The sequence below is a fragment of the Plutella xylostella genome, chromosome 22, assembly GCF_932276165.1.
Source record: "Plutella xylostella chromosome 22, ilPluXylo3.1, whole genome shotgun sequence".
Taxonomy (NCBI): domain Eukaryota; kingdom Metazoa; phylum Arthropoda; class Insecta; order Lepidoptera; family Plutellidae; genus Plutella; species Plutella xylostella.
In genome coordinates, this window is record NC_064002.1 from 10,713,532 (window position 1) to 10,728,801 (window position 15,270).

Genomic DNA, 15,270 nt, shown 5'->3' on the forward strand with positions numbered 1-15,270 from the left:
TTCATTGTGTATTTCATAATGTTTTTTTGCACTGAAACACGTGTTGGTTATCCCATTATGTAATTACTATAGGAGAAAAGTGATAGTATCACACATCGATATTTTATTACAGTTTTTTCTTGCTCAGGAAAAAGTTCAAATGTGCCCCGGCAATTCTTCTAAAACTGTGTTTACCGATTTTCCTGCAACAAATTATTTAATTGGTCAGAAAAGCAGTGACTTGCAAACTATTATGTCTGGGGAATTTATACCGACTCTTACACTGAGTTGCAGAAAGGATCTTTAAGTTAATGTCGGCATTAAATGTATTGTTGCCTTGCTTTGACAGTATACGGACAGAAAGAGACAGACATAGATTTAATGTCCACATTAGCTTAAAGTCCCTTTCTGCAACTCGGCATTACATATTCTTAGACATATTTTTACAATAGGTACTCTAACACGGAGAGACCGACACACATAGACACCTACAGCTGTAAAACTTATCGATACCCTTTTTGAGTCGGGGGTTAGTAAAAAAGTATCTAGACCTGATGTCTTAACAACATTAGCATCCAGACCCTGATGTCATGTAACGTTTAACACTAGTATTTTCTAACCTCTATAAGAATAACAAATACACATTGAAAGGCATTCTATTACATCAAAATAGTACTTTTTTACAAGAAATATAAGCAATGTATGTTAATGGTTAGAAATTAAGTACCTACTCACCAGTATAAAACGCTGCTCTTTCATAAACATCGTTTATATTGACTAATACTTCTCCAGCCTCATTTTCCGCCAAACATCGTAGGTAAACGCTGTAAATCATCTGTCTATCTTCGCTGCGAATGGTTTTATTCATTTTCACTTCGTGAACAAACTCAACAATCCACAAAACTCCAAAATTAAGCAAAATTCGATTTGTTTATACAGGAACAGGGCGAGTTTGACATTCAAACCATAGAAACAGACCACAAATCACAAGTTTTTTTTTATTGCCAGGTTTAAATCTGTTTAGTTCCAAAAACATTAATCTCTACTCTTTTGTGTTCAGCTATACTTATATTTATTAGTTTTAATCGGTTCTTTGACATAATTACTGCCACTTACTATAATAATGAATGAGTCACTGTATTGTACTTCCGTAATGAAACTAATGAACGACAATATAAAGAAAACGTAATAAATTACGAAGACATACAAAATCGAGAGGTTACTTTCGCTTCAACATAAAGTAGAATGTCTTTATTTGTATGTGGAGTGAAAGAGAAATCTGGTACAGTTAGCAAGGATACTTAGTACTTCATTGTTCACAAGATACATGTTTTTGGTTATCTTTTCTTTTAATGAGTTTTCCTGCTTTATGTCTTCATTATTATAATTTATAATTGGTAAATATTAATTGGTATTTCCAGTCTACAATCGTTCATACATTCATTCGCTCGTATAACTCTGTGATACGCGCACGCATTATTCGCAGTTACGACTGGCTACGCAGCTCCGTTAGTTCTGACCCAACACTAGTGATGGGGTACTTACTGTCGATATTTTTGATATCGATAAAATTTAACAACTACGATGGATAAGTTTATCACAAGAACCTCGTCGACTGAGAGCATTTCCAGCGGCGGAAAAAGACCTGCTGAAGACGCTGATGACATCTGGCAAGTTCCGAAACGACCAGCTCCAACGTCGTCGGCAAGAAACACTGGCAATACTAAAATCCAAGTTAGTAATCGATTTAAAATCCTACCCCATGATCATGGAACTAGTGGTTCATCTCAACCTCAGTCTGATGTACCAACTAAGAAACCACCAAGCAAATCTCCAAAAATCCCTCCAATTGTAATGGAGATAAAGCCAAACTGGACTCACGAAACAATTAAATCTATAGTCTCCGAATTTACGAAAAACTTCCATTTGGTATACCGAGGCAAAAACACCGTCGCAATTATCTGCTACAGCCCTGATTGCCATCAAAAATTAAAAGAAGGTCTTATCGCCAAGTCGGCAAATTTCCACACTTACAGCCGTAAGGATGAAAAGCTCTCGAAAGTAGTGATCCATGGCCTTCCCGCTTCAGTAGAGACCATGATACCAGCGGAACTTACAAATCTCGGCTTTAGTGATGCTATTGTCACAAAAATGAAAACTAAAAATCCTGATGCCCCTTATCCGCCGTTTATGGTGCAACTACAAGCAGGCTCCGATATAGCTAAATTCAAGAAAATTAAATACCTATGCCAATGTGTCATTACAATACAACGCTTTAGACCCAATGCCAAACAAGGCACGCAATGCTACAGATGTCAGCGCTTTGGACATGCCTCTAAAAATTGCAACCTAATTCCTCGCTGTGTTAAATGCACCGAAGAACATCCAACTAACGAATGCCCCAACAAAACTCGTGATCTGCCTGCTCGTTGCTGCAACTGCGACCAAGAACACCCCGCCAACTACCTGCAGTGCACAGAGCGCCTGAAATACCTCGAGCGCATTCAAACAAGACGTAGACCACACAGCTCCACCAAGCCAGGAAATGTTAATACTGTCAAAGAAGGGATATCATGGGCCAAGATAGTGAGCCAAGCTGAAACACAGGATCGCCAGCCAACGCTCAATGCTAAGCTAGGAAGCTCCGTAGCGCATGACAGCAAAGCTACGACTGACTATTTCGATTCCACCACAACCGAAATATTGCAAATCCTTACAGTGATTAAAAATATAAAACAACAATTTACAGCTTGCAATACTATGGTTGACAAGGTAATATTAGTACTAACTAACTTAGGTGAATATGTTTGATGCTAGTAATCTTAACTTGATGTTCTGGAATGCAGACGGACTCAGTAAAAAACTAAACGAACTTTTAAACCTCCTCTCTAACCATTCGATAGATATATTGGCGGTGAGTGAGACAAGGTTGACTAGTACTATGGTATTGGATACCCCTGGTTATATTTGTTACAGACAAGATAAACATCCTGGTAGGGGTAAAGGACAAGGTGTCGCTATTTTTATTAAATGTGACATCCAACATTATTGTGTACCAATACCGGAAACTAAATTTATGGAGGCTATTGGCATTCAACTTTCGATCTCATCACATAACTATGTGATTGTGTCATCTTACCAGTCACCCAACCTAGAGCTTATCCCTAATGACTTGGACATCGTACTAAGCCTAGGAGCAAGAGTTCTAGTCATGGGTGACCTAAACGCTAAGCATACATTGTGGAACTGTGCTAGTATAAATAAACACGGTGCTTGTATTGCTAATCATATGATGGAAAGCAACTTCACCATACATGCCTCCGATAGCCCGACTCTTATCCACTATAGGTCTGAATTTGCCCCATCAACGCCTGATCTTTGCCTCACCAAAAATGTTGATGCTATCTTAGAACTACGCACTATACCTGCCCTGTCCTCCAATCACCTACCAGTCATATTTACCTTAAACGGAGCTCTCAAACGTGAAAATAAAATCCAATTTAACTACTCTGAAGCTGACTGGAACAGCTTCCGTTCTTTCGTAAACGAAAATACTAAACTTTCCGTTTCAGTCTTCTCCTCGACAGCCGAGCTTGACGCGGCAATCGCTGAGTTCATAGTTACCATCACAACAGCGAGAGACATGTTTGTTCCACAAGTTCACACTGGACGTAAATCAAAACCACTGCCAAGGTTCATTAAAAAACTTATCAAACGTAAAAATCATCTACGCCGTCTTGAACAACATGAAACAAGTCCTGAAAGCCGTAAAAATTTAAGAAGTAATATAAACATATTACAAAAACAAATAAACGTAGCTATACAAAGTAATCAAGATAGGGTCTGGAATAAAAAACTCAGCTCAGTTGACAATCCAAGTACAGATATATGGAAACTTGTAAGGTCTTTATCCCAAAAATCTCCCACTATTCCACCCCTAATCAAATCGGATGGGTCGGTTACGGCTGACACTCAGGAGCAATGCAACGAGCTTGCTGCAGCTTTTCACCAAAACATGCTTCTCACAAAAAATTGGTCTACTGACCTAGACACTATTAGTAAAGTTGAAAACTCAATCAAACAAATAAACGCGCACTCTGATATAAGCTCCGACCATATAAAACCTATACATCCAAAAGAGCTATGGAAACAGATACGTAGTCTAAAATGCCGGAAGTCACCAGGTCCTGATTGTATACCTAATATTATTCTAAAGAACTTGCCCCGAAAGTGTATCGTACTTCTAACAAAAATAGTCAATGGGTGCCTATATCTATTCTATTATCCGTCTACCTGGAAAATTGCTAAAGTTATAGCCATCAGAAAACCAGGTAAAAGTTCTTCCCTTACGGGTAGTTATCGACCTATTAGTTTACTTTGTACGTTAGGCAAAGTATTTGAAAGACTAATTCTTTCTAGGCTCTCCCGATACACCGACAAACACCTAATTGGTGAACAATTTGGTTTCCGTCGGGGACACTCCACTGTTCAGCAACTTGCACGAGTTGCTGAACATGTTACAGATAATCTTAACAGAAATCGCTCAACGTCGATGTTCTTGCTCGACATTGAGAAAGCATTTGATACAGTGTGGCACGAAGGTCTCTTACACAAGTTGCTGAACATTGGAGTCCCCATACAATTAGTAAAACTTATACAGTCTTATCTAAAAAATAGATACTTCAAAGTTTATATTGGTAGTACTTTCTCATCAATGTTTAACGTACCAGCTGGCGTGCCCCAGGGTTCTGTGTTGGGCCCGTACCTGTTCCTGGTGTATTTAAACGATATACCAAAACAGCCTCGTACCCACCTAGCCTGTTTTGCGGACGACACAGCTTCATTTTCATCTTCGAACGATACTGAACTCTCAGTAGGGCGTCTTCAGTTATCCTTGAATTTACTATCGGAGTTCTTTAAGAAGTGGAAACTTAAGCTAAATGAGGCAAAGACAGAAGCTATCATATTCACCCGCAAACGTCAGCCCCCAAAAACCCAACTCATTCTTAATGATCACAAAATACCCTGGAGCAATACCGTTAAATACCTGGGAGTTATTCTTGATCCCAAGGTGAAATGGACTCCACACATCAAGTTACTACATGAAAAGGGCATCAAGTGTTTAACCGGTCTTCGTCCCATATTAAATAGGCAGTCAAACTTAAGCCCTTATACTAAACTAAGGATCTATAAAACTTTAATAAGACCCGTTATAACCTATGCAGCACCAGTTTGGAGCAGCACAAGTGATTCCAATTATTCAAAGCTGCAAGTTATACAAAACAAAGCCCTTAAAACCGCCTATAACACCCCATATTACACCAATCTAAAACGTTTACAAAATAAAATAAAACTTTTAAATATAAAAACATTCGTCTGTAACCTCGGTCGAAAGTTCTACATCGACAAAAATCCACACCACAGTAACAATCTGGTCTCATCAATAGGTAAATCGCGATTGTCAAACTTACCTTACATCGATACGTATCGATCGTACCGCTTACCCCATCACTATTTCCTGAGCGAGCCGTGACGTAGTCGGTAGCCGGACAAAACTAGCCTCTGCGGCCGCTGCATACTATGATAGCAGTTTTTTGCCAGTTACCCTCGAGGTAATTTATAGCTTTGAGTCAAATATTGGTGCATCGTAAGTACTAATATTACCTTGTCAACAAATATTAATCTCCTAGGTTAATATAAATTTTCAAGTATGATGATTAGGTATTCTGTATTCCTTACTTTAGATTTAAACAGTGCTCAATTCTATTATTTTATAAGTTTAAAAAGGCGTTTAGCTTGTAAAAACATTTTAATAACTTTATTGTTTTGTTCACACTGACCGTGTTAGTGATGTAACTTTATTGTAAAAATATTATGTTAATAAAGAACTTTTATAAACTAAACTAAAACTAATCAATTTCTGACAATAGTGATTCTACCTTTACTATTAGGTATTATAAACACAAAATGAATGATGGTGTGTTTGTTGTTGAGAATTTTGCATCTACTTGTATAGCAACTATAAAATAAAAAAAATACAAGGCTTTAAACATTGTAACACTCACGACATTAGCAATGAAAAAGTTCCACCAGCTATTGACGTTCCATAATATGTCACTGGCATTTTGTATTGCTCGTGTCTTGAGTGTATTGCAATCTTTAAAGTTGCGTTTACAAAATTACCTCGGTTACCGAATAAACGGGATCCGGATAAGCGAGACTATACCTACTTACTGCAATAACAATAGTAACATACTCCCAATTCCCTCGCAGGGTTTCACGGGCATCACTCAAGAGTACGAGCGACCCGAAGCCCCGGAGCTGGTGGTGAAGACCGTCGCGGCCTCCATCGAGGAGTCCACCATGGAGGTCGTCAAACTGCTCGAGTCGCAGGTCAGTGTGGACTCTATGGTGCTGGTATTAGGGGTGATAGTTCCCTGGCGCCGGAGCTGGTGGTGAAGACCGTCGCGGCCTCCATCGAGGAGTCCACCATGGAGGTCGTCAAGCTGCTCGAGTCGCAGGTCAGTGTGGACTCTATGGTGCTGGTATTAGGGGTGATAGTTCCCTGGCGCCGGAGCTGGTGGTGAAGACCGTCGCGGCCTCCATCGAGGAGTCCACCATGGAGGTCGTCAAGCTGCTCGAGTCGCAGGTCAGTGTGGACTCTATGGTGCTGGTATTAGGGGTGATAGTTCCCTGGCGCCTGAGCTGGTGGTGAAGACCGTCGCGGCCTCCATCGAGGAGTCCACCATGGAGGTCGTCAAGCTGCTCGAGTCGCAGGTCAGTGTGGACTCTATGGTGCTGGTATTAGGGGTGATAGTTCCCTGGCGCCGGAGCTGGTGGTGAAGACCGTCGCGGCTTCCATCGAGGAGTCCACCATGGAGGTCGTCAAACTGCTCGAGTCACAGGTCAGTGTGGACTCTATATTGATTATAGGGGTTGTACACGACGCTAAGACGCCTTATGCTAACAGGCGTATAGCGTACAGCGCTCTACAGCAGTGTACAGCGTCACAGTAATAAAGAAGATTCTATATGACAGACACTTACTTCCCTTTGTAAATACACAAGAAAAACCGAGTATAATTATAATTCTTCATCACCTCTACTTCAGCTTACCAGCAGCACCGTTTTGATAGGCGCGTTAGTTCCTGATCTGGGCTGGTCCGAATGGAAATAAACTGTTAGAGTCACAGGTTTTTGTGTTATCTATAGGTATCTTGCATTGATTAAAGGGGTGTGATCTCACCGAATTACAAAGGTCCAGTGTAGGTAATGGTTAAATTTTAGTTCACCAAGTTCTGGCATTTTCCCTTAAGGAACCTCTGTGATATCTCTTTTTGGGTCATTTGTGTGGTCTAGGTACTGTTCACGCGTGTAAACGCGCCATAAGTGCAAACTGTTAATCTGTGAAACTAGTGTAATCTGTGTCCATAAAAAACTATATCTTTTCTTCTCTATGCTTAATACTTTTGTTCGATTGTTAATGATTGTTTGCAACTAAAATGTAAAACGATACTAAAATGTGTAAAGTTAATTAAACTACGCTATTATACAAGAAGAACCCAAGACTTCTCATTTACTTATGTTTTATAATAAACATAATTTGGCGACCGTAAGACGAGAACTTCTGCAATGACCGATTAACAACGCGGCGCATTCGCAGCCAAGCTCAAGATCCCGCCATTTTGCCCAACTCGAAGGAAGCCAAACAAATTGTTCCCGCTATAAATGATCATGATCAAGACCCAGCCTGCTATCACGACGACCGACGAACGAGCAATCATCAGGGTATCGTCCAGATTTCACGTCAGGGTATCTACAAGATTATTGAGGACGTCGATCCGACACATCAAAACTGCAGCGTCACCTGTGCAGCAGCCGTCTGAGACTCCGGAATATTCTACGCGGCAGACCTCCACACCATCTTCGAGTTCTACAAACGGCAGCGGCAGTGGCTATCTCCACCAGATCGGCTTGGCCTATTAGTTAAGTGTCCAAATCTCTAATTTCAAGCATTCTATCTATCTTCAAGTTAACAAATGCTTCTTTCTAGTTCCTAACAACTTTCTCTGCTATTTTCTACTACTGCAAACAATGTCATCTTCCTAATAAGATGATAATGTAGTCTATTTTTTATAAAACTAGCTAGAGACTTGTAAGTATTCTGCTATTACTTTCAAGTAGGATTCCTACTTCAGATGCTTACCTATTTTTCATAAGTCTCACTAGTTTTCATTTCAGTCTAGTTCTCATAGAGCTAGCTGGAGACTTTGTAAGTGTGGCTGCTATTTTCAAGTAAGTAGGTACCAATTCCTATTTCAGCGACTTACCTAGTGTTTTAAAGTCTCCCTAGTTTTCAATATTCAGTCTAGTTCTTACAGAGCTAGCTGGAGACTTTGTAAGTTTTCTGCTATTAATTTCAAGTATTCATACTTCAGAAAACTTACCTATTGTTTAAAGTCTCCCTAGTTTGCTATACCTAAATTCTTTTAGAATTATCTAGAGGCTGTAAGTTTCTGCTATTTTCAAGAAAGTAGGTAACTATTCCTACTTCAGAAACTTACCTAGTTTTTATAAGTCTCACTAGTTTTCAATTTTCCCCCAAGTTTTTTTGCATTCTTTGTTTGCAACAAGTGATCAGCATTGCTCTGCCGACCAATTTCAGCTGGGCCGCTATCCTGCGAGGTTCGTGCACGTCACAACGAGCGTCCTCTGCCCAGAGTCAGCCTACGTCGAGCAGTGCCCCAGATCCTGTGGTCAAGTCTTCGCGGTCAGCGGTAACAAGTCACCGAGGAGGAGCGTGAGACACCACCTATCTATTTTTGTACATTCAGTTGCACTGCACTGCTATTTTAAACCTATTGCTATCTTAACAAACAAGCATGACAGAGCTAAAGGCACTTTTTGCCAAGCGCAGCTCCGTAAAGGGCCGCTTAACAAAGTTTCATAACTATCTTGACACTATACTATCAATAACTGAACCAAGTGCAGAGCAGCTTAATGAGCTTGCGCTAAGATTGGCAAAGATTGAGTCATTGGCCAAAACATTTGATGATTTACAATGTCAGATCGAGATTTTAAACTCTGATGCATTAGATTCAGAGCTTGATGAGCGGGAACTTATTGAGCAAGACTTCTATAAATTTATATCCAAAGCCCAGCTTATCCTAAGCAGTGAGAAGCCTAAATCTAATGCATCCAATAGCATGCCTTCTGGAGGTCCATCGTTTAAACTTCCACAAATTCAAATATCAAAGTTTGATGGCTCACTCCACCACTGGCTCGAGTTTAGGGACATGTTTGTATCATTGATACATGAGAATCCGAGTATACAGCCCGTTCATAAGTTCCACTACCTTAATTCCTACCTAGAAGGAGAGGCTGCCCGTGTCACATCAAACTTAGAAATGTCAGCGTCTAACTATGACAAAGCATGGTCTTTATTATGCGATCGGTTTAACAACAAGAGGCAATTGATAAGTTACCATTTAAATTCACTCTTCAACACTGAAAAATTAAACCGTGAGTCAGACAGATCACTGCGTACGCTGATTGACAATGTTAACAAGAACCTGCGTGCACTTGCCAGCCTCGGTGAACCGACAGACAGTTGGGACACTTTGATTATCCATATGATAACATCAAAACTGGATTCTCCAACCAATCTAAAATGGGAAGAGCATCGTAACACTTTAAGTGACTCTCCCACACTTGCAATTTTTAACAAGTTCCTGAAGGATAGAGCCGATGTACTAGAATCATGTAGCAACAACAAGTTTGACCAATCTAAGCCACAAACGCCTCACAAATCACAAGCGAAAACTTATACTTGCACGGCACAGCTCTCACACAACACTAACCCGACATTTGCATGTGTGTTTTGCAAGGCAACTCATAGAATTTATGATTGCCCTAATTTTTTAGCGTTGCCTGTTGAACAACGAATTGCTGAAGCTGCTAAATTGGGATTATGTTTTAATTGCCTCCGCTTGGGTCACCATAGCTCCCGCTGCCCCATGGGTCCATGCCGGGAATGCAGAAAACGCCACAACAGCCTGCTGCATAAGGTTTTACCTTCTCCACAGCCAGCAACGAGCGCCTCTTCTGTTGCACAAGCGGACACGGCGGTCAACATCAGCGTCCAGCCGACTAATCTAGTTTTTCTGTCAACAGCACTGCTACGGGTCATAAATCCAAAAACTAATAAAGAATGCGTTGTGAGAGCACTATTGGACTCAGGTAGCCAGTCTAGTTTTATAACCGAGTCCCTAAAACAAACACTAGGTTTGGATGCCTTACCTACAAACATTAAGGTAATCGGCATAGGCAATACCAACAGCAGTTCCGTTAGTGAACGCAGTATTGTCCAATTTCAGTCAACAAATTCGGATTTTAAGGTCACCCTATCATGTTCTGTCCTAAGGGAAATAACAGGTGACCTTCCCAAGGTCCATGTGGATTTAAAAGAATTTAAATTTCCACCTAAAATAATGTTAGCTGACCCAAGTTTTAACACCCCAGCGCCAATAGATGTTCTCATCGGTGCCGATATATTTTGGGATGTTGTCGGCGACAAACAGCAATCATTAGGAAAAGGCAAGCCATACTTGCGCAGTTCACAATTAGGTTGGATCGTGTCCGGCCCTATGTGTATTGATAATTGTGAACCTATCTATAATTCGCGAAGTAACTTTTCCCTCTCTCTCCATAATATGCAGGAGGATGTCACTCTGAACAACCAGTTTGCCCGCTGCTGGGGGCCCGAAGTGCTTCCCCAGTCTAACCCCCTTATTCATAGAAAAGTTACAAGACGTTTTAACTAATAAACTGTTTTGTCCCTCTCTGTCAAAGAACAAATTGTTCTTTGTCGGAGAGGGACAAAACAGTTTATTAGTTAAAACGTTCTGTAACTTCTCTATGAATAAGGGGGTAAGCCTTTACTGAGTGACAGCGAGATAGCTTGTGAGAAATATTTGCTTACAAACACTACTCGCCTAGATAATGGTCAGTTTAGTAATAAACTGCCTGATTCACCCGAGTGTCTTGGTGAATCCTATATTAATGCTAAAAAGCGATTACTCGCCCTAGATAAGCTTTTCAGGAAGCAGCTTGAACTGAAGACAGCCTATTCCACATTTATTCAGGAACATTGTTCTGAATCAGCTGTTCTAAACCCTGAACTTCACAACTATTTTGGGTGTCATGACACCGAAGCTGAACTCCTAAACATATTAGAGTCTCTTACAGATACTCTGAGTTCAGCATGCTTACATTTAAGGAAGTTCAGGCCCAACTTGCCATCGTTTTTCAAAAATTCTAATTATAATTTAAATGTAAACGAGACTTTGAGTGATTCCACCAATACTTTGGGTTTAGGTTGAGATGCAACCATTAACAAGCTAAGGTATTTCTATTTAATTTCAAATAAAGTCAGCCCAGTGAAATCACTAAAAAGACAATACTTTCTATATTTTCTAATATACTTATATTTTTTATAATTTCTAGTACAGTCCAATTCAAAATGCTATCAACTATAGTTACATAAGCTTTATTGGGACGTAACTGTACCTAATTATTAATGATATTATTATTAAAACACTGGGAATTTTTTATAAGCTAATTTAGCCCATATTCATATTTTATGTTCCCAGGCGAGCCTTTTGTGACGATCCAACATGCATCGAGCTTCACTGTTTATGTGAACTCCCATCTATAATAAATATGCATATGACTGGTCCTTTCTCCATTCTAAGTAGGTTTTAATAATTCAAATTTCAAAGATCAATTGTTTATGCTTAACTTAAACTAAACTTAACTATTTTGTATGTCAAAGATACAAATGTGTACATCTCGAGGCAGTGATTGAGCTGTCAAACTATTGCTATTACTTCTACAAGGTACATTTTAAATTTTTTAAGCATCTAATGTTGCGGCAATTGATTCCATCAACTTCAATTTTATACTATCTATATATCTATCTCACGCTCCTTATTTCGTTGACTTGTGAGACGCTGGAATTTATTCCGCAAAGTACCACTTTAAAAGGGTCATGGGCTACACAAACCTCACGTTTGAGGATTCTTATTTTTTTCACTAATATTTTTATTAGTCGCCGACTATGTCCCCTATCGTTTTGTCCTTAAGGCCATAAGTTTTTTTCTCTTGGACATTTTCTAATTGACCGGCCGTTAATGTCGCTGCCGTCTCCGAAGAAAGAAGACTCAAGAATGCCGCAGTGCTACGCAGCAAGCGAGCACCTCCGATAGCAATGCCTGGAGCCGACGCAAAGTCACGAATGGCCGACGTGCAATCGATGTGCATAGTGATTGAAGATCCCTTCAACCGGGGGGACTATGTTCACGCGTGTAAACGCGCCATAAGTGCAAACTGTTAATCTGTGAAACTAGTGTAATCTGTGTCCATAAAAAACTATATCTTTTCTTCTCTATGCTTAATACTTTTGTTCGATTGTTAATGATTGTTTGCAACTAAAATGTAAAACGATACTAAAATGTGTAAAGTTAATTAAACTACGCTATTATACAAGAAGAACCCAAGACTTCTCATTTACTTATGTTTTATAATAAACAGGTACAGCGTGTATTATGTATCTAAGATCTCTTTCTCCGTAAATTAAACGATCAATACTAATTTACTCGCAGATCAATTCAATCCTATTTATTAACCTCTAAATATACCCCTTTTTATCCCCAGGGCATAATCCCCAACTTGCAAAGCTCCCGGCTGGGAGTGGAGGAGCTGTTCATATACGGGAACCGGCTCGACAGCGCCATGGACGAGGCGGCGCGCCTGCCGCAGATCAACATCACTACACTGGATCTACAGTGGGTGCAGGTAAGACGCCATCTTGTTTTAGGTTATCTGTGTTTATGTCCCGTCAGTTACAGGTCCTTAAAGCCCTGAGGCCGTATACAGAAAGTAAGCTGGAAACTTATTACTTACTTTGCCGAGCCAGCAGCAGCGTTGATAAGCGCGGAAAAATCACCACTGTGGATCTAGTACAGTGGGTGCAGGTAAGACGCCATCTTGTTTTAGGTTATCTGTGTGTAAGGCCCTTCAGTTATGGGTACTGGAGGAGCTGTTCATATACGGGAACCGACTCGACAGCGCCATGGACGAGGCGGCGCGCCTGCCGCAGATCAACATCACTACACTGGACTTGCAGTGGGTGCAGGTAAGAGACGCTGTGTTGTTTTAGCTTATCTGTGTTTATGGCTCGTCAGTTATGCGTGCTTGCGTCTACCCTTTCAACCCTGAGGCCGTATACAGAAAGTAAGCTGGAGACTTATAAACGATCATTTTTTTATACTTTCCCGAGCCAGCGTTGATAAGCGCTGGAAAAATATCCAGAGTAAAGTAAGCGCAAAGTTTTTAGCTTTCTGTATACAGCATAAGGTCATGGTTATTGGCTGATACAGAAGACTTCTACTTATTGCATTACCATACAAAAAATACACATGCTGAACGCTCTCAACTGAAAGCCTTATAGATAAATGTGTAAAATTAAGTACATCATTACAATAATACATACAAACGATAACCTAATGTCACACCTATCTTAATCATATAGGACTTTAAATTTTCACATAGGACGCTGCAAATAAATATCATACAAACTTTTAAGTACTTACCTAAGTATATCCGTTTGTTGTTGTTGACTAGTGTGCTGACTCACTCCGTATTAAGTAGGCCTAATTCATAAATTCCAAAGTTTACAGTGCAACCCACAATCCGTATCAACGAATGATATAATGCGGTGTTACGATAACGGAACCAGATTAGGTCACTGTATCGATACGTATTTACCCGACATGCGTGTGGATGGCCTAATAATAATTATGACAAGAGGGGTCATTCTATTTACGTTGTTTGTTTGAAGTTTCGGTGCGCTGCTGTGCGAGCCACGACTCTATCTCGTTGCATTAAACGTGCTGATTGCACGGCAGCTCTCGTTCGTTCTTTTTTCGTCAGTATAGAGTATCCCTCCAGGTCGTCGATTCGGACGTTGACCGATTTAGATAATTATAGGTATTGTTTTGGTTTTATCGGCGTGATTTTTTGATTTGTGATAGTGTAAGTAGGTTTATGTATGTAATTATAATGGCAAATTTTGGCCTACTTGCTTTTATATTACTGTAACTAGATGATATTATAGTGATAGGAGACATGATAAAGAGGTATTTGAAACCCTTAATTGTATTCATAAGAATTTATATGTGTTTTCAGGTACTTTCAGAAGGATGGGCGTATCCACTGAAGGGATTCATGAGGGAAAACGAGTATTTACAAGTAAGTTATTTTATTTCTCCAGTACAATGAATAGTGGAACCTCAAATATAACATGTTCGAATAAGTATCTATAATATACCATCATCATCAGCCCGTAATCGTCCATTGCTGGGTCAGGCCCAAGGAGCGCCACAACACTCAGTCCTCAACCTTCCTCATCCAGCTACTACCGGCTAACGGCGGCCCTGCAGAACTCCTCTATATCATTAACTATACTATGCACTTATTTTAAACTGCACTAACTCCTTTACTACTTATACAAGTAAATAGCAGAGATACTTGTACTTACTCCCTCATTAGTGACATTATTTATCAGCAACGGAAGTAGAACAAGTGTTATTACTTATTACTAACTAGACCTCATTAGTTTTACTGCTTGTTGTAAAGTGTGTGTACTAGATTATTACCTGTTAATTTGTTTTTGTAGATTGCACTAGTTTTATAGCTAAATCTCGACTAGGAAAAGTTAACGTAGATATGATGGAAAGTAATTATTTGTATAGGCATCGTGTTATTTATGTATTATTAACAAAGTATAAATAGTATTTTAATATGTTGTTATGTATAATCAAGGAAAAAAGAGGATAGACTCGTCTGATCTCTTCTGGCTTCTTCTTGTAAGTTATTATTATTTTAAAAATACGTTTGTTTTCAGTCGCTACACTTCAACTGTATAACGACATCTGACGGTGAAAGAGTGAACCAATCGGTGCCGATCGTATTGCCAGTACAGACTGCTGAAAAGGAAAGGTTACAAGGTAAATTATGATACCACAATAAATAACTTATTTGTAAACACTTTTAATAATGTATCACACTGTTTTAAAAGATAGTACAAATAAAAACACACTTATTCTCAATGAGCTAACTTATAATAGATCAGTTCCCCCGTAAATGTAGCGAGTGCGCTGAATATAACTTTGGAAATGCGATGGTTCCCGCTAGAAGCGCCACTTTGTATCTAAGAAAGATATAATTTTTT

The 15,270-nt window shown here is 39.7% G+C and overlaps 1 protein-coding gene across 3 annotated transcripts in view; it reads left to right on the forward strand.

Annotated features, from left to right (window-relative positions):
* The window catches only part of LOC105395544 (bifunctional 3'-phosphoadenosine 5'-phosphosulfate synthase), a 60,403-nt gene that overhangs the window by 39,630 nt on the left and 5,503 nt on the right, over positions 1–15,270 (forward strand). For all 3 annotated transcript variants that reach the window (XM_048628877.1, XM_048628876.1, XM_048628878.1), the window contains exons 5-8: positions 6,253–6,372; positions 12,693–12,833; positions 14,226–14,288; positions 14,944–15,046. In XM_048628877.1, the coding sequence (XP_048484834.1) occupies positions 6,253–6,372; positions 12,693–12,833; positions 14,226–14,288; positions 14,944–15,046 (427 nt within the window). The remainder of the gene's footprint in view (positions 1–6,252; positions 6,373–12,692; positions 12,834–14,225; positions 14,289–14,943; positions 15,047–15,270) is intronic.